The 24,054-nt window shown below is 40.0% G+C and overlaps 1 protein-coding gene across 1 annotated transcript in view; it reads right to left on the reverse strand.

Moving 5' to 3' along the window:
- fbn2b (fibrillin 2b) overlaps positions 1-24,054 on the reverse strand; it is a 131,813-nt gene that overhangs the window by 92,040 nt on the left and 15,719 nt on the right. Inside the window, exons 3-6 of the mRNA XM_066647244.1 lie at positions 23,169-23,251; positions 22,729-22,833; positions 8,393-8,488; positions 7,662-7,757 (exon numbers count right to left, since the gene is read on the reverse strand). Of these exons, the coding sequence (XP_066503341.1) occupies positions 7,662-7,757; positions 8,393-8,488; positions 22,729-22,833; positions 23,169-23,251 (380 nt within the window). The remainder of the gene's footprint in view (positions 1-7,661; positions 7,758-8,392; positions 8,489-22,728; positions 22,834-23,168; positions 23,252-24,054) is intronic.

A 24,054-nucleotide genomic window follows, 5' to 3' on the forward strand; every position in this document is an offset into this window, starting at 1 on the left:
GTTCAGCACAGTCCTGTCTGTGTGTACTTATGGATGAAGAATAACACAGCGAATCATTGTGGGGCCAAACCTCATTTTAAAACCTGTGAGCTCATATTAATGGACCAGACTTGGTTTCGTTCTGGCCAAAAACAGGCTGGCGAAGCTGAGAGTCATGCTGGCAAACGTCACAGGAACGTATGGACCCTGTTCCCAGAAACAAGCCCACCCCAAAAATTCAGACAGTTTAGGAACAGGGGTGTGCATAGTTGGTGAAGCAGACAACATTCTGAAGCAGTTTCTACTGATTACAGTCCAAGGTACTCAAGTGATCAAAACCATTCACATACAGCCCCAGCTGCAATCATTTCCCTTTCTTCAATTGATTCAATGAATGCCAGACATATATGGCATAGAGTCTTTGACTTACTATAATCACAAGATGTTACTTGAAACAACAAAAACTTTTGAAGAATGGAGCTAATTCACATTGGTAATGAGGTTTAGATAAGACTATCAACATATAATGTGATCTGATGGTGGGAAATCCAGTTCACTACACACTCCAGTTATTCAGACTATCTTCATCATGCACAATGCTGAATGTGATAAGCTGTCATGAAAGACTGTAAAGGAATGAAAAATAGGTCCAGTTTAAGAATCGGTGACTATTGGTTTGGTAGGCTGTGCCTTGGGGCCCAGTGTAGCTCTGCAATTAATACTCAGGCAAAGACGGAACATCTGCCAAAAATGTTTTGTAGGGTGACTGACTACGTTTTCTCTTTTGATGAGACCTACTAAATTGAACTAATTCAAAATCTTTATTAACAGATGAATGCTGCAGTTTCTCTGGATTTTTTGCTTTTTTTAAAGCTAGGGAAAGGAGAGACATGGTCCCAGAAGAAACAAACCTCAGGGACAAAACACACTACACCACCTAGGTCAGAGTCTAGGTAGACAGGTTGTAAGTAATAAGATGATGGAGGAAATAAATATCAAAATGGCATGCTATAGTATGAGAATTCCATGCAGAACTTAGCTGGACCCCAAGCCTCAGTGTTTCAGACCAGATGGCCCTCTTTTCTTTTACTGGAATTTTCGTTCTCTGCTGTTATTCATGACTAGAATAACAGAGCTCTAGACTGCTGAAGTATGAGGATGCAATGATTCTTAAATGTTAAAAGTATTGGATTGCCAGCAGCCTGGAATATTATTACATAACTGAATGTATTAACAATTGCTACAGTAAGGCCCCATCAACACTGATCATTTTATTTTTAAAAACTGATATTTTTGTCTGTGTTTTGGCCTCCCATCCACATAACAACAGCATTTTAGAACACTGAAAACAGAGGTTTTTCGAAAATGCTCTCCTGGGTGGACATTTGTCACTGTTCTCTTGTGGACAAAAGTAAACCAAGGATTTTGGAAATGCTGATATCACGCATGTCTGTCTCTATAATGAAGTACAAAAGTCATAAAACTACAGTGTACATGCAGCTAGCACTAGATTTCAGATTCCCACATATGAATAAATAAAAATTATGCTGTATTAGAAATATATAATGCACTATTAATATCTAGATTCAGTAATTTATGACTTGTAGTGCACTACATAGGGAGTATGGAGTAATTTTGGATTAAATCTCTGTGCTTCTCTCATGCTTCATGGTGTTTTGAAGCCTCTTTTTAAGAGGTACTATGGCCCCCTACTGGGCTGGCATAGATGATACAGTCATTTTTGTATTCTTCTGGATGAAGGTATTTTCAAAAACGAAGAGAGAAAAATCTCAGTTATTAAAAGTAAACAGATCCATGTGGGTAGGGGCCTCAGTAACAGAAAAATGCAATGATAAATTTGTGGATTGCAAATTCATTGATTTGCTGTCAGTCAAATTATATATTCAAATAAAAACTGAACAAAAGTTCTCCACTGAGGCAAAAAAGAAGCCAGTGGAAAATGTGCCTGTCGTAACAGGGATGTGGACATGTATGCTCACAGCGATAAGGATATGCTTGATTACAATCCATTGATTTTGCATTTTAAACCTCGACAAACAAGACCACTGCAATAGAGGTTTTATAATTATTTTGCAAAATTTATATTGTACCTTATTTTTTGTTTTTTAGAACTTCCACACAGAATTCGCAGCAGAATATTCATGATTTTATTTTTACAAGAAATGACCCAAATGCCTTAAATATGTCTTAACTAATTTATTATTAATTTGTACTTCATTCAGTTGTAACTAATATGCTTCCATTCAGTATGTGCAGACCTATGAATAGGCAAATAGTTCTTGCTTCTGTCTCCACACTCATCTGCAGCTCATAAATCCCGTCCAAGTTGACAGGATTGGTTTCTTAGATATATGACATAAGAAACACTATCAGAATATCATATCAATGGCTATCAGAAATCGCCCTTTTGAGACTGCTTTTGTAACAGTGAAGTTTCAAAGTGGAAATCCTCAGCAGTAATGCTGACAGCTTATTTCACTTATGATTCATAATCTATCACACACAAAGCACCATATGCACATATTAACAACAGAAAAAAATTTAAGTATTACAGTATCTATTGCTGGTAAGTAAACATGTTTTTTTCTGTTCAGACAAATACCTATAAGAACACAGAATGAGTAACATAAAAGGATAATTTACATTTAATCCCCTGTTGTCATTTACAATGTGATAGTTTGAAAATGTCTTGTATATTTCAGTATTCAAATATTTTTACTCATCCCCAAACACAACAAGCAAGCTAGAATAAAATAACACTGCAAATCTAGAAAAGGACTGTCCTATAACTTGGTAACTACATTGTACAATGTCTAAGCTGAGCTAATTTTTTCCTGAATGGACCATCCATCCATTATCTGTAACCGCTTATCCAATTTTAGGGTCGCGGGGAGTCCAGAGCCTACCTGGAATCATCAGGCGCAAGGCGGGAATACACCCTGGAGGGGACGCCAGTCCTTCACAGGGCAACACAGACAGACACACACTCACACCTACGGACACTTTCGAGTCACCAATCCACCTGCAACGTGTGTTTTTGGACTGTGGGAGGAAACCGGAGCACCCGGAGGAAACCCACGCAGACACGGGGAGAACACACCAACTCCTCACAGACAGTCACCCGGAGCGGGAATCGAACCCACAACTTCCAGGTTCCTGGAGCTGTGTGACACTACCTGCTGCGCCACCATGCCGCCTCTGAATGGACCAGCCTACCGCTTTTATGGCTCCCAATTAGGGGATGTCTCAACAGGAGAAACTGCTCCTTCTTCTGATCATACATTTCCATAACACTTCTAGAGCTCAAAAGGCTTGAATTTTTACAAGAGAAGTTCATCTGTGTGAGCCTCTGCTTCAATATCAGCACCAGTTTGTGGTTCTGTAATCTTTTGCCATTGTTTTGAACTGTTTCAAACAGTGTACAATCACATTTTCCTCCAGCAAAATAGCAAGCAGCATTTTTCATTAGAGGCTAGTTTAAGTGGTAATGCAGAACACAGATACGTTTGTGAGGAAAATCACTCATGCTCAAGGTTTTTTCAACAGCTTTATTTCTAACTCACTGAATCCTTCTTATGACTTTGTATCCAGCATACATTTTTCTTTCCAAGGAACTCTTCACCAGATGGCCCAAAATGATTAAATATACTCCAACTGCATGAGAATTTGTGCTGTTCATTGGAATCTTATTACCAATAACAGTCATCCTTGAAAGAATGGTTAGCTTCTTGCTGGACAAATAACTTTGTAAACATGGCACTGAAGACAAAGCCGACCTTTTACTGAAATTGCCCACAGCTTCCCTAAAATGTTTCTGAAATGTGAATATAAACTAAGTTTGAATTAAAACCCAACAATGAAGGCAATTACAAACAGCCATGACAAGGACAAGATATGAAAATACCTTTTGTATTTAAAATCCCTTTTTTCACTACCCTCAAAACAATGTGATTTTGCTGTAAACTGCTGTACATTTCTTTCACAGTAACACTGCTTTCTTAAATTACAGTATGTTCTTTTATTCTGCTGTGAATTCTGGTGTCACATTAGGGGTACATAGGGCTGTATGCTTTCAACGTACATCATATAGCTTTAAGTGTAAAACAATATGTTACAATGTACATTTATAAAAATTCTTATATAATGAACACATTTTTTAAAGACATTTGAAATGTCCTGGCTGTTGTATAAACACTGTGCATATGAGTGGTGATGTAGTGAACTTTAACAGTTCCCTCCAGACATAAGGCAGGAGCTGAGAGCTTCCAGCTCTTATTGCAGGGTCACTGGGTACCTGCAGGGTCTCAAGTCTACTGAAGGGCTGGGGGGACTGCAGGGGTCCAGTGGCCACCAATTGCTGTCTAGTGAGCAGAATGTTTGTGCTGGCCTACCCAGACCAGGCTTTGTGTACACAGCTGGGGACTTCATTTCTCCCTTCTATTCCTCCTTCCCTCTTTAGCTCTTCTCTTTTGTCCATTCTGCATCAGGAAATTTCTAAGCAGAATTGAGTGTGCCTCTCATTCCAACCTGGCCTTATTTACTGCCAGATGCAGTACCCCTCCCCCATTGTGTTTTCCAAGAAATTGAGCCCAGGATTCTGGGGGAAGGGGCAACAGAGAGAAGAGTATAAAATGTGTAAGCAAGGGTCATATGGCCAGTTCCCCTCTGGTGGAGCGTCCAACCACCAGACAGGAAGTTATTTTGCATTTTCACTCACATTACCTCACCACTGAGGGATTGCAAGATGTGGAGGCAGTGTATGTTTTACAGCTACACTAACAATTTTATCAGTGAGCCCTTTGTAAAAAACAGATTCCAAAACTGAATTACAGTAAAAAAAAAAGTCTGTGGTCTAAATATATATATGTATACAGGGTGGGCGATTTACATAGATACACCTTAATAAAATGGGAATAGTTGGTAATATTAACTTCCTGTTTGTGGCACATTAGTATATGGGAGGGGGGAACTTTTTAAGATGGGTGGCGACCATGGCAGTAATTTTGAAGTTTGTTTTTTCAATGGGAAGAGGGTCATGTGACACATCAAACTTACTGGGAATTTCACAAGAAAAACAATGGTGTGCTTTGTTTTAATGTAACTATTCTTTCATGAGTTATTTACAAGTTTCTGACCACTTAAAAAAATGTGTTCAAAGTGCTGCCCATTGTGTTGGATTGTCAATGCAACCCTCTTCTCCCACTCTTCACACACTGATAGCAACACAGCAGAAGAAATGCTAGCACAGGCTTCCAGTATATGTAGTTTCAGGTGCTGCACATCTTGATGGTATGGTGTGGTATATGGGGTACAAAGACAGTGGGCCCATTTCTTCATCAATGGAAACCTCAAGGCCACTGGATATAGGAAATTGCTACATGATGATGTGTTTTCCTCTTTATGCACTGAAGCTGGCATGTTCCCTGAGCTTTTCTAGCAAGATGGGTGTCACTATGGGTGTCAGGTCCGAGCATTCCTAGATGAACAGTTTCCTGGAAAGTGGATTGGTCGTCGTGGGCCAGTTGAAAGACACCCAAGGTCTCTCGATCTGACCCCCTTAGACTTTTATCTTTGAGGTCATCTGAAGGCAATTGTCTATGCTGTGAAGATATGAGATGTGCAGCACCTGAAACTACGAATACTGGAAGCCTGTGCTAGCATTTCTATGCAGTGTTACTATCACTGTGTGAAGAGTGGGAGAAGAGGGTTGCATTCACAATCCAACACAATGGGTAGCACTTTGAACACATTCAAAGTGGTCAGAAACTTGTAAATAACTAATGAAAGAATAAAGTTACACTAAAACAAAGCACACCATTGTTTTTCTTGTGAAATTCCCAATAAGCTTAATGTGTCACACGACCCTCTTCCCATCAAACAAAAGTTGGATCCAATGGCTTACTTCAAAATGGCCACCATGGTCACCACCCATCTTCAAAATTTTCCCCCCTCCCATATACTAATGTGCCACAGTCAGGACGTTAATATCACCAACCATTCCCATTTTATTAAGGTGTATCCATATAAATGACCCACCCTGTATATATACAGTGGAACCTCTACCTATGAACATGACCCGGTTCGTAAGTACAAAAGTTCGTTTCTCGAGTCAATTTTCCCCATTTAAAATAATGGAAAAGCAATTAATGCGTTCCAGCCCACCCCGAAAGTCACCCTTTTTGCACTGATATATGTTTACAAAACTCTCAAATTAGTAAAAAAATACATGTAGCATTACTAAAAATAACAAAGAAATACAGTGGTAACAGTAATAAAAAAGTTTTAAGTGGTTACATATCGCTACCTTGAAGACGTGACGACTGGCTGGAGGAGTAACACAGGCACTGGCTGTATGACGTGAGGTGGGGGGTCGGTGGAATAACGGAGAGCAGGTGGGTGAATGTGGGGAGACGAAGCATAGATACGGCTTAACTTAGCATGAATTTCAATGTCTGCTATTTAAACTAATGCTAAATTGCTAAAACTACAATTTGCTAATCTTAAAAGCTTACTCAAGTCTGGGCGCGCTTGGAGACTCGCCTATAGGGGTCAGTGGCCATTTCCAGCCGCCGGCACAGCGGAGGCTCGGGTTCGTTTCTAGAGTCATGGTTCGTTGGTGGAGGCAAAAAATATTCAAATGCCCGGTGATGTGATATAAAAGATATAATATAATATTATTACGTTTTACAGTCCAAGAAAGCCTGTCCATTTAGAAAAGTGAACAAATAAACCAAAACCTGAAACATATTAAAGGCTAAAGCTGTGATCTAAATATAAATAAATGAACCTACTGACTCTGTGCCAGGTCTCACCTTGTCATGTGTACATACAACTTTAAAATCTGCTGTGACTGATTTATTTGATTTGAAATTTCATCTGTAAAGCTACAGTTACTACAGGCCCAGAATCTCCATTCTACAGTACTGCTGTGCAAAGCCCATTTGGGTCAGTGTGTGAAAGTTTATCAAACTTGAACTCACAATAGTTCACTCACAAAATGTATTCTACATAGTGACTCAACATTAATTATTACAAAATAATTTTTGACATTTAGAAAATTATTGTTAACTTCTTACACACTATTGGCAAACATTCAATTATAAGGATCTGGGGCCTCATTTATAAAACTCTGCGTGTATTCTGTATTCTGAAAGTGAGTATGCGCACAAAAGCCAGAAAATAGCATGCGCCCAAAAAAAGTTGGATTTATGAAACCGTGCGTATGCACAACTGAATGCTGTTTTCTCTTTATAAATTACAACCTTCTTCAAAATATGTGCAAATGTGCGCAGCTTCATGTTCCGTCTCCATAACGTCCACATTTACCTATATATGGTGAGTGCAAATATATTTGTGAATATTTAAATATGGGCTTCCCATCTGTTTTTGTGTGAGATAGTGGACAAAGATAGAGGTCTGAAAGACAAAAAGGAGAAACTTTGGAGACTGCATGGTAGAAGTTATTGTTTCAGAGGTCCAGGTGAAAAAAATGTGTTGCTTGGTGGCCTCAGTTGTGGTATTACAAACAAAAAAGTTATTGCGAGCTATTGTGTGTTAGGGGAGACCTATAATAAAATGGCAACCGGCAAAACAAACAGTGCGAGATAAGGAAAATAATAAAAAATGAAAAACTATGAACATTGGTGCCAGCATTATCTTACCTCTCTCACACTGTGGGCCAGTGAATCCATATACACACGCACATCTGTTAGGTCCAATGCAGCGACCACCATTCTGACACCCACTCTCACACACAGCTGGAGATTACACAGTGCATTAGAGTTTAGAGTCAAAGCAAACTGTATATTCAACTGCATGACATTCATAAAAACATACTCTACATGTATGAGAGGGTCACTGAAGTTCTCTCCAAACCCATGTTTTGTAGTGTTTGTATGTTTTTTGTGTGTGTGTGTGTGTGTGTGTGTGTGTGTGTGTGTGTGTGTAAAGCTGTGTCTAATAGACAGAGAGCAGAATTTTCATTTTTAGTCATTAAAGAATTTTTTGAAAAGCAGATTAGGACTATGTATATGCAAATTAGCTGCTGTTTTATATTATCCCTTCGCGTATTTAGGAACAATCACCACAGGAGCAGTATTTTAAAGTGTTTTTACATTGTGAAAAGCAACTCATAAAGCATCATAATTCTTTGTAATCTTTTGGACTAAACAATGAGATCAATTATGAGGTAATTAATGTAGTTGAGCTGAAACCATGTTTTAGATTTTGTAGCAAAGTAACACCACAGATAGGACAAATTTTTTTGTTTAAAAGCTGAATTCAGAAAATATATTGCGTAATACAACATATCATAGATATGGAATTATTCAATATTGATTAAACAGTAACCCTGGTGTATATGGGAGAGGCAGTAATTAAATTATTTACTTACGCTGGCCACAATGATTGCCTGTGTACCCCTTCTGACACACACAGGCATCCTCATTACAGGCACCTCCGTTCAAACAGCGGATGCTACAAGACTGGACTACACAAGAAAACAAAGTGATAGAGAGAGAGAGAGAGAGAGAGAGAGAGAGAGAGAGAGAGAGAGAGTTGGGTTAACAATGTAGAAAAACCTAGCATTGTACAAAGGTGTTCCATTAAATATTGCCCCTGTAGTCTCAGCAATTCCCTATTGTTGGATGTACAGAACAGATGACTAATAAAGTAATATTTCACAGTCTTAAGTGATTTTACCATATACCATAATGTAAAGAGCAGTCACTCCACTCCTATAAATAGTCTCAATGTGGCTTTAAATTACTAATTATGATAGTAATTAATGAATTATTTGTCTGTAACCGCTTATCCAGTTCAGGGTCATGGTGGGTCCGGAGCCTACCCAAAATAATTTTTAAGGCAGGAACACACCCTGGAGGGGGAGCCCATCATTCACACTTATGGACACTTTAGCGTCACCAATCCACCTGTGTGTTTTTGGACTGTGGTAGGAAACCGGAGCTAAAACCTGGATGAAAAATGGCCCATACTAAAAACAAAAACACATAAATATCGCAAAAAGAGTTTCATGCTCAGACGAAGTGGAAAAGTTAGAATATTGCTAAAGCACAAATGTGCAAAAGGGCAATGGAAAAGGGTTTTTCAAATAAACAATGCCTTTTCACACTGTCTATGCGGCAGATCCGGACTGACCCTGCGACACTCTATCCGCATTACTCCTCTACACAGTTTACCACTCTGTTCTCACACCATCACCCAAGCTTCTTATTTTAGAGCATTTGTGGAATACTGCAGACACATACAGCACTGAGCAAAAGTCAGAGACCAGCATTTTACATTCCTCTCAAAACATCAAGAAAACTCTCTACCACTGAAATGACACAGACGCCCCTAACCATAAATATTACATCAGGCTTTTTTATATAAAATCAGTTTTTGGTATAAACAACCCACTCATATGTTTCCCTCATCTCAATGCTGTCCCTGATCATGGAGCCTATGTCATCAGACGTTCATTAGCAATGAAGTGTAGTTGAAGGAAATAATTTCACTTTTTTTTCTGCGGGTATTTCTTTATTGCGCAAACATATCAAAATGATTTGGATGGAAACCCACCTAGTAAGAGAAATACTCTTCCATAAAATTATGTAGCTTGTGTAAATATGTGGGCAAGATTCATGTATGCAATGTAGCAGGCTGTGGCTTACTGCATTCAGGGTGTGTTCAGACAGGTCAGATTTGGCTCAATTAAAATTATGCCTAAAGTGATTGCTCTGTTTAGTGCAGATGGTCTGTTGGTTAAATGTGCATTAAAGACAGTACGCAAAAGACTTACGTATTCTCTATAACGTATTCTCTATATACTTGACCATTTTTTGGCTTGTGCAGTGGAGGAATTTCTGGTGCTGTTTTGACTTTTTACTCATTTTACCACTTCTCACAAAATAACAGTCATATGTGTCACTTTTTCTTGTACTTCTGATTGTTTAGTTCGATGATAAAAACTGTCAAGAACTGCCAGGGAAACTACCAAGGGAAACGTATTATAAGTAATATGTGAACATACCTTAAAACAGAAATATGATGTGTGCTGTCATATGTATATACACATTTTACATTCTACCTAAGTAATCAGACTGCAGAACAGGTACTAATTTCTTCTTTTGCTTTCATGTAGTCATACAACATCCAGAAAAAACTTCCTAATAATGACATCAAATTTCTTACATATAGTATTTGAAATGGCTTCCCTAAAGTACCCTTAGACATGATTAAACTACCAGTAAGGGCATATATTTTGCTCATGTCATATTAAAACCCTCTTTAAAACAGCCAGCTTAAAAAAAAAAAACATGTAGCAAAAGTTTTTGGCAAGTACTGTGGAACTTCTCAGAAGAATGCTCAGAATATCTTGCTGTATCTGTAATGTCATGAGACCAAGATGTTTTCTTGTTATTGGGTGTATATGTGGGGACATGATTGATCACAAATGGTAGGCATATGGTTTGTGCATGCAGATTTTCCTTATTCTCTGAGCAATGTTTGTTGTCATAAAAACAGTACACTCCCTGACAGACTGCATTTGTTCTATCCAAACAGGGGCTCAGAGCCATAACAGCTCACATCCATAGCTGATTAAAAACAATTTTTTTTACTTGTTGGCCTGCCCTAACCACATCTCCATCAAGAACAGTGAAGGTTATGGGTATCTTTCATCTTAGCTTACATGAAGAAGCTTACATGGAGCTGGAAGGAGATCAACCATGATTATTCTCACCCTTTGGTGTTTAACATCTGTTAAAGCTGTATATTGGATGGTTGGGCAATAGGATGTACAAAGTCCATATCCTGAAAAGTCGAGAGACTGTGCAAAATGTAAATTAAAACAGAATGAAATGATTTGCAAATCATTAAAATCCTAAAATGAAGATGAGTGGCACAATTCAAGAATTACATTTTCCAACCTACAATAATAAAGAAATGTACATAATATCATTAAAAGTTTCAGAGAATCACAATGAACTTATTTTCAAGTGTCAAGGCACACAACCACCATCGGCTGGTTGTAGACTTTGGACTCTCAGGTGGCGCAACATTAAAAACAGACATGTTTTTGTTTTGGAAGTCACTACATGGGCTCAAAAACTCTTCCCACAACCATTGTTTGTAAACCCAGTTCATCACAGCATCCACAAACATATGTTAAAAATGATATATTTATATGTTTATATGTTTATATATATATATAAACATATATAAAGCTTCTGCCTTCTCTGCATCCAAGCTTATTTTAAATGGAGTGAACTTCCTCCAAAAGTTACATAGTGCAGTTTCTCCAGTGCTGAGCCTGAAATAGCAAACAAAGATGTTTTGTTCTCACTATAACAGGTCTGTGAGGAACTTCGTGTGTTCTCACTGTGTCCGTGTGTGTTTCCTCCAGGTGCTCCGGTTTCCTCCCATGGTCAAAAACACACATTAGTAGGTGGATTGGTGACTAAAAAGTGTTCATAGGTGTGAGTGTGTGAGTGAATGTGTGAGTTTGTCTCGCCCTGTGAAGGACTGGGTGTGGGTGTGTTCCCTACTTTCGCACAATGAATCCAGGTAGGCTTTGGACATACTGCAATGCTGTACTGGATAAGTGGTTACAGACTAAGAATGAATGAATGAATAATTTTAAGGTTAAAATACTACCTTTACTTTCTTTAAATGTGGTCTTTGTAGTATTTTCTATTAAATATACGGTTTAAATGATTTGCACATCATAGCATTTTTTAAATTTACATTTTACAAAAGGGTCTATCATTTGCATTTTTACTTTGTGATAGTAAAGTTTTTATATAACAGGTTTCTGTTTGTGGTTAATAAAAAGCTGTACTATAACTGAACTATTATGAGTTTTTGCAGAATGATGTCTAAAATTATAGATGTAGAACCAGTGGGTGACACTTTTCAACCAAGATGGCAGATGGTCTGGGGTTACGATGCTTTTTACTGAATTTCAGATTAGATTAGATGAAATACTTTGCATGTGTTTATACTTGTAGTTCGGTTCCCTGAGTCTGGATTAAACATGATAAGAACCACATCATAATTTGTTTAAAAATGAACAGAGGCTCTCCTGCTCAGGCAAATTCAGTCCACTTATTTGGTGCGAGTTTAAAAGCAAGCATTCACACCTACTCTTACAAACTGCACTAACTGAAGAATAACACTAGGTTTTGCTTTTTATTCCAATCAATAAATTAACAAATATAAACACATATTTAGTGTGATGCATGTGTGTGTGTACTGTATGTATGCTACATTTTATATAAATACATGCATGCGCACACACACAAATATACACACATACATATATATGGGGCGGCACGGTGGCGCAAAGGGACCTGGAAGTTTTGGGTTCGAGTCCTGCTCCGGGTGACCTTCTCCCCGTGTCCGTGTGGGTTTCATCCGGGTGCTCCCATTCTGAACTAAACATTGAAAATTTTTTTGTATTTACTGTGTGCACAGTACTGCATATATATTACACACACACAAAAGTTTAGACTAAGAAAGCCTTCAACTGTTTAAAAAAACAACTTAAAAAGATGACGCAGTCATTGAATGTCTCCTATTTCGTAATGTTTATGAAAATAATGGACGTTGTGTTCTCTAGATAAAAAACAAACAAACAAAATAAAAAATCATGATTGTTACCAGCTTTAGTTCAATAGCCCAGTGTTTTTCATTTTTGGGGGTTGGGGGAGGAGTATTATAAGAGCTCACAGAAATGGTAAATTGCACCCCTGTGAACGCACAGCTAATGCTGCAAAAACCTTTACAAGTTCATAACATTCATTATGTTGTACAATCATGTTTTCAATTTAACACAGGTCAAACATTAAAAAAAGTTTTATAATTACAGCTTTTTGGTTTTTTTTATCCACTTCACATACTTTTTTGTACTATTCAGCCACAAGAATAAAACCACTGACTGCTGAAGTGAATAAAATTGATCATCTCTTTACAATTACAACTGTAAAGAGGAGGGCTTTATAAAACTGCTCTTCTGTGGTACGCAAACAGATCGGCTAACCTTAACTCCCCAGTAGCCAAGTAGCCATTTGGCAAACAATGTTTGTCAGTTTACTGGTGATCCTTCCTTGGAACCCTTTTACTATGTATTAACCACTGCATACCAGGAACACCTCACAAGATCTATGTTCTTGGAGTTTTCTCCGGAGGTTCTCAAAACTATGACTATTACAATTTGGTCCTTGTGAAAGTCACTCATATGTTTACACTTGCACATTTTTCCTGCTTCCAAAACATCGATCTCAATAACTTACTCTTTAACTGTTGCCTTATATATCCCACTCCTTGTAGGACATATCAGGCCAACATAACAAGAAACTTCACAATTTTTGATTTATTTCTCAGTTGCATTAACCTTGTGGTCAATTGGACTTCATGTCCTGACATTGTACAAATACAAGTGTGTGTGTGTGTGTGTGTGTGTGTGCGTGCGTGTGTGTGTGTGTGTTTTTCTTGTGCCCAGCCCTAATTCATTAGACATGAACAAGAATGATCTCATCGGCTAGACGTGCTGAAAGCCCCCTACATGTCAGGGTGTTTTAGCTATGGTGACCAATTCTGTGAACACTTCACATGCATGTACACACACACAGATGTGGGCGAACATGGAATCCTCCCCGCTTCACAGTATGGCTGTCCACATACCCGTCACAATCTGAAAATGCAGAGTCCTCCGGAGAAAAAAAAAGAAAAAAAACATTAAAACTATTGTATTTATACTTATAGCTGGGTGATATGGCCATAAATCTATTAACATTTTGTCACACTGTGATAAAGGGCATATACAGCTCTAGAAAAAAATAAGAGACCACTCCAGTTTTTTTCTTAGATTCACATCTCCACATGTACAGCAGCCATTCTATTCAAGTGTTTATTGAATACCTTCACAGATGCTTTTCATTCTACTTTATGAGGCTGATTAGGTGATCAACTGAACTAAATCCTATTCTAACGAGCAACAGCATAAGAACCACTTCTGCTTTCATCACTATTCACTTGTTATAGAACTACCTGGATGGGAATACATTTCTAGGACCACCCAAAAGTAAGTGTAGTCAAAATGCTTCCATCTAGAAAATTTCAAAATCTGCAGTTCATAAGAACATGGTCAAGCAACAAACACATGGAACAATAAAGCTTCAATACTGGCAGAGGTCGAAAACAATTCGCTACTGACCGTGACGACTGCCACTTCATTTGAATGTCATTTAACAATCGTAAGATGACGTCAGTGCCAGGAGTGGCGTAAAGTTACCCAACAGCAATGTGAAAGCCTGGTGGAAAGTGGAAAGACGAATGAAGGCTGTGATCAAAAATCTGGGTTATTGCACCAAATATTGATTTCTGGACTCATCCTCATTCATTATCTGTAACCGCTTATCCAATTCAGGGGGGTCCAGAGCCTACCTGGAATCATTGGGCGCAAGGCAGGAATACACCCTGGAGGGGGCGCCAGTCCTTCACAGGGCAACACAGACACATTCACTCACACACTTTTGAGTCGCCAATCCACCTACCAACGTGTGTTTTTGGACTGAGGGAGGAAACCAGAGCACCCGGAGGAAAGCCACACAGACACGGGGGAACACACCAACTCCTCACAGACAGTCACCCAGAGCGGGAATCGAACCCACAACCTCCAGGTCCCTGGAGCTGTGTGACTGCGACACTACCTGCTGCACCACCGTGCCGCCCACATTAGTAATGTGTTGTTTATAAATGAATATGAGGTTGGTTTCTTTGCATTATTTTTGGTCTAAAATTTCTGTATCTGCTGTTATTTGGAGCATTAGTAATTTAAAAAAAAAACAGATGTTCTAAAATACAATATTTTTATTTGGAACTTGGAATAAATGTTTCCAGTAGTTATAGAATAGAATAAATAGTAATAATAGTAGAATAAAACAAAACTGCTCAGCCTGGTCAAACACATACCCATCAATAACTGATCATTTTGAATGTGTGCACATAGTATGCACATTACTCAAATTCACAAGGAAAGATTTCACTGGAACAATAACATTTTCTTACAACAAAAAATGTGTCTTGTGTAACATTCTTAAGGCATTACCACCTCAAGCGTTTAAAGAAGCAGCAAGAGTAAAAAGACAGATTAAGAAGAGTTTAAAATAATAAATAAATGAATAAATAAACACTCCCAAGTGCTGAACTGTAAACATAATTCATGTTCCAAGTTACAAAATGGTAACCTCTCCACCCTAATCACTATAAAAACTAAACTGTTACGAGTAACTAATCAAGTTTAAAAAAAAAAGACTATGGATTCCAAGAAATTATTCATCCACCCTACATCTCAGACTTAGCCCAGATGATTTTTACCTGTTCTTAAATCTGGAGAAATATCTCAGTGGAAAGCAATTTTTTGAGTAAAGAAAATGGGGAATTGAGATGCTAAAGGCAAGATCTACAAATGTACAGAATTTAAGGGTGATTCTGTTGAAAAATAAAAAATAAAATACATTTCATATGTTTAATTTAATATGTATATACCAAGACCTTATGGAATGCACTTTGTTTTTGCTTTGAAATACAGAAATGGATAGCTGAGAAGTGCTGTGGTACCTTAAAAAAAAAAAAAAAGCTAGCATTACTTCAGATGCAAAGCTGAATGTTTCTCTTAACAGTATACACTTTCAGTCATTTTCAGAATGTAACACCAGATTGCACCAGTGGCCAATGAAACGCCTGATACTCCTTTAAAATAACAACATTAATAAGGCATCTTAGTGCACAGTATATTAAAGAATATAAGGACTGAGCAGCTACTTGGATAGAATTTTATGACCTAAAATATTGTCTATGTGGAGAATTATGTTTTGAGAATGACATGGGTTAATAATGGGTTAAATGTAACCATGCAAATGAATATTGAGCTAACCAGCTGGCCAGCCTAGTCCTAGACAACTCAACATATTTTCCCCCAGTTCTAGGTAACTTTAAAAGCAATGGAGTTGAAAGCTGGATTTTGAAATATCTCAAGAGCAAATTACATCTCTGAGGGCAGTTGTCATGGGCTTTTTGAGAGCCATTGGCTGACAGCTGATTCTGTGACAGAGAGTGTATGATTGTGGCAATTAGCCTGTAATTACGGTGAAGGAGAAGTCAGAAGGAGGACAGGTTTTTATCCCCCCATGCAGCTGTGATTCCTTGAACACAAATTTACTGCAGTCGAAAGCCTTGTCTGTGGTTTGTTATTTATGGAGTAATTACAGATTTATTGTTGGGTCATAAACATGGCCGCTCCCTCCACAAACAAATCCTCAATATGCGGCTGTTTAGGCATTACGTTGCTATTACTAATCTCTTAGATCTCCAAAGCTTATCCAGAGAGATTGGGTGAGTTTCTCTGTGTGTGTGTGTGTGTGTGTGTGTGTGTGTGTGTGTGTGTGTGTGTGTGTGTGTAAGAGAGAGAGAGAAGTTAAGGCACTTTCACCATTCCTCAGCACACCAAGTTTCCAAAGAGATTACACGTCCAGTTTCCCATGATTAAGTCAGTCAATCGAACCTTTTTAAAACATATGAGACTCTATAGACTACATGTAGTTGTGGATGACTTTTTCTTTTTTCCGTATGACCACATTATTCCAGGCACACATTTCACACTCTTAGTCAACTATCCTACATAAACACAATCAATCAAACGTCTTTTTTCAATGCTTGCTCATAAAGAAAGGTCAATGGGAAGTTTTACAACAGTGCATGCAATCTCAAATTCACCACGGCTAGACATAAAAATCCTCACAGTTCAAAAGCTGACCTCAAACCCAAGATTTTTACACCATAGACTGTCAAGGCCTTTTCACGCTGGTTCAGTTTTATGATGTATGTGAAATATCGCACCCCCTAACACTGAACTTAACAACCCAGGGACATGTTCAATAAATAAGGCTAGCACTGCTAAGTTGAACATATAGCTTTAACACAATAAACATGGTTAATACCCAAAAATCGTTTGTTTTTTTAAAGGAAAACTATATAATATTTGGTTAGTATTTTGGTTAGTGGTTGGTATCACAAGGACAGCCCTATCATGGTTCAAATCTTACTTAACGGAACGTGGAATTCCGCAAGGCTCTATTTTTGGACTGTTATTATTTACATAACACATGTCACCACTAGGCACAGTTATAAGAAACCATGACATTAACTTTCACAGTTACGCAGATGGTATGCAATTGCATATATCAGCCAAGCCTGATGACAAACATAGATTAAAGAAAATAGAGGACTGTGTAAAAGACATGAAAGGCTGGGTGTTGCGTAACTTCCTCCTTCTAAACAGTAACAAAAGAGAGGTCCTGCTTTTCGGTCCAAAGGTGTCAAGTAATAAATTATCAGATTTAATTTTAAATCTTGCTGACTTTCCACTTATACCTGGTTCAGCAGCAAAATATCTTGCCATCATAATTGACCCGGATTTATCATTCAATCAGCACATAGGCATTATCACTACGACTGCTTTTTTGCATCTTCGCAACACCGCCAAGTTTAGAATTACCTTATCCCTGAATGACGCAAAAACATTAGTACATGCCTTTAATACTTCAGTACTTCAATAAGTACATGCCTTCAACACTTCAATAAGGCTTTACTGTAGCACACTACTGTCAGGATGCACCAGCAGAAATTTAAGTAAAGTTCAACTAGTTCAATATCTCCTCCTTGGATCACCACCTTAACGTGGTGGAGGGGTTTGCGTGCCTGTGTGAGCCTAGGAGCTATGTTGTCGGGGGCAATAGCCCCTGGTAGGGTCTCCCAAGGCAAATTGGTCCTAGGTGATGGGCCAGACAAAGAGTGATCCATAAAGACACAGATGAAAAAGATAAGATCATGGACACAGCCTCCCTTGCCCGGAGCAGGGTTACTGGGGCCTCACCCTGGAGCCAGGCCTGGGGGAGGGGCTCCTTGGCGAGCGCCTGGTGGCCGGACTTTCACGTATGGGGTCCGGCCGGGCTTAGCCCGAAGGAGATACATGGGTCCACTCTCCCATGGGCCCACCACCCGTGGGAGAGGTAGTAATCCGGGTCTGGTGCAATGTGGATCGGGTGGCGGTCGGGGTCGGGGGCCCTGGCGTTTTGATCCTCAGCTTTTGGAACATGGAACGTAACCTCTCTGGTGGGAAAAGAGCCTGAGCTGGTGCGCGAGGTTGAGAGGTACCGGCTAGATATAGTTGGGCTCACCTCGACACACAGTATGGGCTCTGGAACCAATCTCCTTGAGAGAGGCTGGATGCTCTTTCACTCTGGAGTTGCCCAGGGTGAGAGGTGTAAGGCAGGTGTGGGCTTACTCATAGCCCCCCGGCTTAGCGCCTGTACGTTGGGGTTTACCCCAGTGGACGAGAGGGTAATTTCCCTGCGCCTTTGGGTTGGGGAAAGGGCTCTGACTGTTGTTTGTGCTTATGCACCGAACAGCAGTTCAGAGTACCATGCCTTCTTCGGGACCCTAGAGGGAGTGCTGGAGATCACTCATTCTGGGAACTCCATTGTTCTGCTGGGGAACTTCAACGCTCATGTAGGTAATGACAGTGAGACCTGGAGGGGCGTGATTGGGAGGAACGGCCCCGCTGATCTGAACCTGAGTGGTGTTCAGTTATTGGATTTCTGTGCCCATCATAGTTTGTCCATTACGAACACCATGTTCGAGCATAAGGGTGTCCACAAGTACATCTGGCATCAGGATACCCTAGGCCGCATTTCGATGATCGACTTTATAGTCGTATCATCTGACCTGCGGCCATATGTTCTGGACACTCGTGTGAAGAGAGGCGCTGAGCTGTCAACTGATCACCACCTTGTGGTGAGTTGGATCAGATGGCGGGGGAGGATGCCGGACAGACCTGGCAGGCCCAAACGTGTGCTGAGGGTTTGCTGGGAACGTTTGGCAGAGGAACCTGTCAGAAAGATCTTTAACTCCCACATCCGGCAGAACTTCGACTGCATCCCAGGGGAGGCTGGTGACATTGAGTCCTAGTGGGCCATGTTCCGGACCTCCATTGTTGAGGCGGCTGAACAGAGCTGTGGCTGCAAGGTTGTCGGTGCCTGTTGTGGTGGCAATCCACGGGGTGTCCACCACCGAGTGCGGGGGGCTGTCAAGCTGAAGAAAGAGTCCTATCGAGCCTGGATGGCTCAGGAGACTACGGAGGCAGCCGACAGGTACCGAGGAGCCAAGCGGCTCGCGGCCTCGGCAGTCGCTGAGGCAAAAACTCTGGTGTGGGAGGAGTTCGGTGAGAACATGGAAAATGACTTTCAGTCGGCTCCGAGAAGTTTCTGGCAAACCGTCAGGCGACTCAGGAGGGGAAAGCAGTTTTCCACCAAAACTGTATATGGTGGGGGTGGGGAACTGTTGACCTCGACTGGGGACGTCACCAGGCGGTGGAAGGAATACTTCGAGGATCTTCTCAATCCCACCAGCACGTCTTCCGTAGAGGAAGCAGAGCTTGGGGACCCCGGGGGGGGCTCGTCTATCACTGGTGCTGAAGTGGCCAAGGTGGTAGGGAAACTCCTTGGCGGTAGGGCCCCGGGGGTGGATGAGGTTCCACGTATGGCTGGCAGTAAGTCAGACTGGTTTCCAGTCGGAGTTTGACTCCGTCAGGGCTGTCCGTTGTCACCGGTTCTGTTCACAATTTTTATTTTTTTGCCGTAGCCAAGTGGCGGAGGGTGTCCAGTTTGGTGGTCTCAGGATTCCATGTCTGCTTTTTGCAGATGATGTGGTCTTGCTGGCTTCATCGATCCGGGACCTCCAGCTCTTGCTGGACCAGTTTGCAGCCGAGTGTGAAGCGGTAGGGATGAGGATCAGCACCTCCAAGTCCGAGTCCATGGTACTCAGTTGGAAAAGGGTGGAGTGCTCTCTCCAGGTTGGAAGTGAGATCCTGCCTCAAGTGGAGGAGTTTAAATACCTCGGGATTCAAGAGTGAGGGAAAGATGGAGTGTGAGATTGACAGGCGGATCGGTGCAGCGTCAGCAGTAATGCGGGCTCTGCACCGGTCCGTTGTGGTGAAGAGAGAGCTGAGCAGAAAAGCAAAGCTCTCAATTTACCGTTCAATCTACGTCCCAACCCTCACCTATGGTCACGAGCTTTGGGTAGTGACCGAAAGTACGAGATCACGGGTACAAGCGGCTGAAATGAGTTTTCTCCGCAGGATGTCTGGACTCTCCCTTAGAGACAGGGTTAGGAGCTCGGACATCCGGGAGGGACTCGGAGTGGAGCCGCTGCTCCTCCACGTCGAGAGGAGCCAGTTGAGGTGGTTCGGGCATCTGGTTCGGATGCCTCCTGGACGCCTTCCTGGAGAGGTGTTCCGGGCATGTCCAACGGGTAGGAGGCCCCGGGGCAGACCAAGAAAACGCTGGAGAGATTACATGTCTCGACTGGCCTGGGAATGCCTCGGTATACCCCCGGAGGAGCTGGAGTCGGTGGCTGGGGAGAGGGAGGTCTGGGTTTCTTGCTCCGACTGCTTCCCCCGCGACCCGGACCCGGATAAGCGGTGGATAATGGATGGATGGATGGATGGATGGATGGATAGTTCAATATGATGCATCCAGGGTCCTCACTAAAACTAGAAAATTTGAACATCAGCCCAGTTCCATATCAGTCACTTCATTGGCTGCCTCTTAAATTCTGTATTGATTACAAAATTCTGTTATCAACGTATAAAGGCCTACATGGGCTCACTCCTTAATATTTTCAAGATATTATTTCCTATTATGAGCCTCCACGATTACTCAGATCACAGAATACTGGACTTTTAATAGTTCCCAGAATTCAGAAGGCTCAGCTGAGGGAAGAGCTTTTTCTTATAAAGACCCCCCACATCTGGAATGATCTTCCAAAAAAATTTTGTGGACTAAGACAAAATTTCTGCTTTACATACATCCAAACAGATCAAAGCTAATTCCAGCCCTTTACCTTTTTCCGAGTAAATGACTGCCAACCTGTCCAGCTGGGCTCCTGCTCCAAGATTTGATTGGATTGGATTATTTCTAACTTAAAATTACAGATTCTAAATTATTGTGATGTTGCACAGAGCTGTGATAGTGAGAACAGAGACACTGTGGCTGCTACGTTGTGCCCTCTGGACCTGCTGGTTTACTGGACCAAGAAACTTCTGATTCACAGTTCTGAAGCTGGTCCAAAATGCAGCAGGTAGGTTTCTGACTAACACAAAAAGAAACACATTACTCCAGTGCTGGCCTCAATGCACCGGTTACCAGTGAAATATAGGATAAACTATAAGGTTCTTTTATTTGTTTTTAAGGCATATAATGGGTCTGCACCCATATATTATATAGCAGCATGCTTTTTCCAACCAGCGAGCTCTGAGGTCTTCTTCTCAGGATCTGTTAGTGCCCAAAACTCATTTGAAACTCAAAGGTGATCAGGCTATGCCCCGAGTCTGTGGAACTCTCTTCCATTCTCCATTAGTTATGCCTCCTCAATTTCATCTTTTAAAACAGGGCTTAAAACCTGGGACTCACATTTGAGCAATGAACGGTGGAAATTGTAGACATCTAGGTTTGTGTTTTGTTGATGTGATATTTGTATTGTATTTTATGTGATGTCAACACACTACAGAGGTTTAATATTGTGTATATGCGAGAGAGACAGCAAAAGAGGGAGTGTGTGTGAAGCCATGAGAGCTGGTCGTGTTTATTTGAGACAGAAAGAGACGAGAGAGAGAATGAGTGAGGAGAGTGATGGGTGTGTGTGAGACTTGATTTCACAATAGTACTTTAAAATTTAATTACACTAAACAGCAGGTAGGAGAGCTCAGGAGACCATAAAAAAGCTCATTCTTACATTGTGTTGCTTTAAGACATAAATAAACTACTTCTCTTACATTTAGCACAACAAAAAGAGAGGAATATTTGTCACTTAAAAAGTAGAATATATTATATAATCTTTCTCAAACTTTCTCAAGGTTTCCACAGTTCTTTGTTTTGACAGAGGATAGCGAAAAATGCACAAGATATTTATTAAAGGATAGTGAAAGGCCAGATTATGGGACAGAACTTGGCTGAATCTCAAATGGTTTCCTGGATCCTATAAATGTAATATGTAGTTCATAAAATAAAGGCTTCTATACCCAAATAATGCATTATATGGTGACTAGACAGCAATAGAAACTGAGCCTGTCATGTAGGTTGGTCTGAAGACTCTACAATGACCATTAAACAAATTCAATTAAATATGTACCATGCAATGCTAGTGGTTTTACAAATGCAAATAACTGTCTGAAGTGACAAATGTTTTGGTAAGATGCTAAAAATACATTCTAGTGTAGGGGCATAAAGTGTCATTCCTTTAGTTCAGCACAATTGTATAATTTCCCAGCTCAGACACACTAGTTCTTGATGCACAATACCACTGATCAGATAGATTATGCCTATGCTTATAAATTCATTCCAACATAATTGTGCATGTTGTTTGTTTGGTATGTAATATATATACACACCTTCATGCTACTTTGCAGGCTTATGAGCTGGTGAATTTCAGCCCAGTTTATATATAACACTAACTTCTCTTTATGTTATGGTTTTCATTCCATAAAAGGCAAGATTGCAAGTTCCCATAGATCACAGATCACACATTTAAAATCCATTAATCTCAAATGTATTCAAATTCAATTCAGCTTCAGGTTTTTTAGTAACTTTGGAAAAGGGACAGTGACTATACCTGCAGCAGCTGCTGCCCCACAGCTAGGGGCAAGATGACCACTGGAGCAGGTACACATGTTGGGCCTGGAGCAGAAACCATCACCACATGAATTCCTGCAGATGGCTAGGATGAGAAAGAGGGAAAAGAAGAAAAGAGTGAGGCAGGGAGAGAGAAAAGAGAGAGGAAGGCAAACAAGATAAAAAAAACTGCTATAAAAAGAAGTTCAAAATAACTCAACTATAACCTATTATTCAACTCCATTCTACAAAGTGTTTTTGAGTGACCAAAAATTACTTTTATAGCCCAATTCAAATCATTAGAAGCTGTGCTGTACTACACTTTGACTATGTTAAAACAAATCAAATGAAGCATTATAAAGCTATATAAATTTCTACAAAATAAAAATGTTGAGAGAGAAATGCATAAGACAAAACATGAGATTCAGTAGTTCTACTTACGGACTATGCACTGGTTGCCCCCGGGCAAAGTTTTCCATCCAGGACAGCAATAAGAGTGAAATCGGGAACCACACACATTGGGCCTGAAACAGATCAAAAATATATAAAAACATACTTTATGCCACATATGAACCTCTCCATATAATAAACAAAGACTTGAACTAAATATAAAGCTTAAAACACTTTCTGGTCTTTGGTATAAATTTGTATTTATATTGCATGAACATCCATAAAAGGACACATTCTTGAACATGGCTACACAGAAAGGGTGCAGTTTGTCCTGGATATCTAAACTTACAGAGACAGAAATATTTACCATGCTCCCTCAGCAACTCATCCAAGAGCTTTTTTTGGCCTGAATCCATCTATGCTGCCCATTTAATGGAACAAATATAAGGAAATGTATAGTCTGAACACTAATGTCAATAAAGAAATTATTTGACCATAAATCTAATTTGCACACTCCACCCTTACCCAAAAGTACTCTGTCAACCAGGGCCTGTTCAGATGTTTGTTGGCTACCAAAACTACAAGTTTAAAGCAGCTAACAGTTCTTATTCATGAATTCATTAATTCTTAAAGCTTATAATTCACAAATTAAATTGGTATGAACTGTATACTCATATTGCATAATCTTATACTTGAGTCTGTTTCTGTAAGTTATTTAAGGAATGATTCAGCAAAAATTCTTTACCCTTTTCAGATTTTTTATTAAATCACTGTTATAATCAGTCAGCCAAGAGATTAATCCTTAATTAATGCTTCAGACAAGAGGCTATGTAACAGTAGATGTCAGTAATTGCTAAGCTAAAACTACGCTAAACATGCTCAAATCACATGTCTTCATTAAGTTTGTGCAAAATGTTTTATAGTTTAGGGCACCATC

The sequence above is a fragment of the Hoplias malabaricus genome, chromosome 16 (assembly GCF_029633855.1).
Source record: "Hoplias malabaricus isolate fHopMal1 chromosome 16, fHopMal1.hap1, whole genome shotgun sequence".
NCBI classification, from domain to species: domain Eukaryota; kingdom Metazoa; phylum Chordata; class Actinopteri; order Characiformes; family Erythrinidae; genus Hoplias; species Hoplias malabaricus.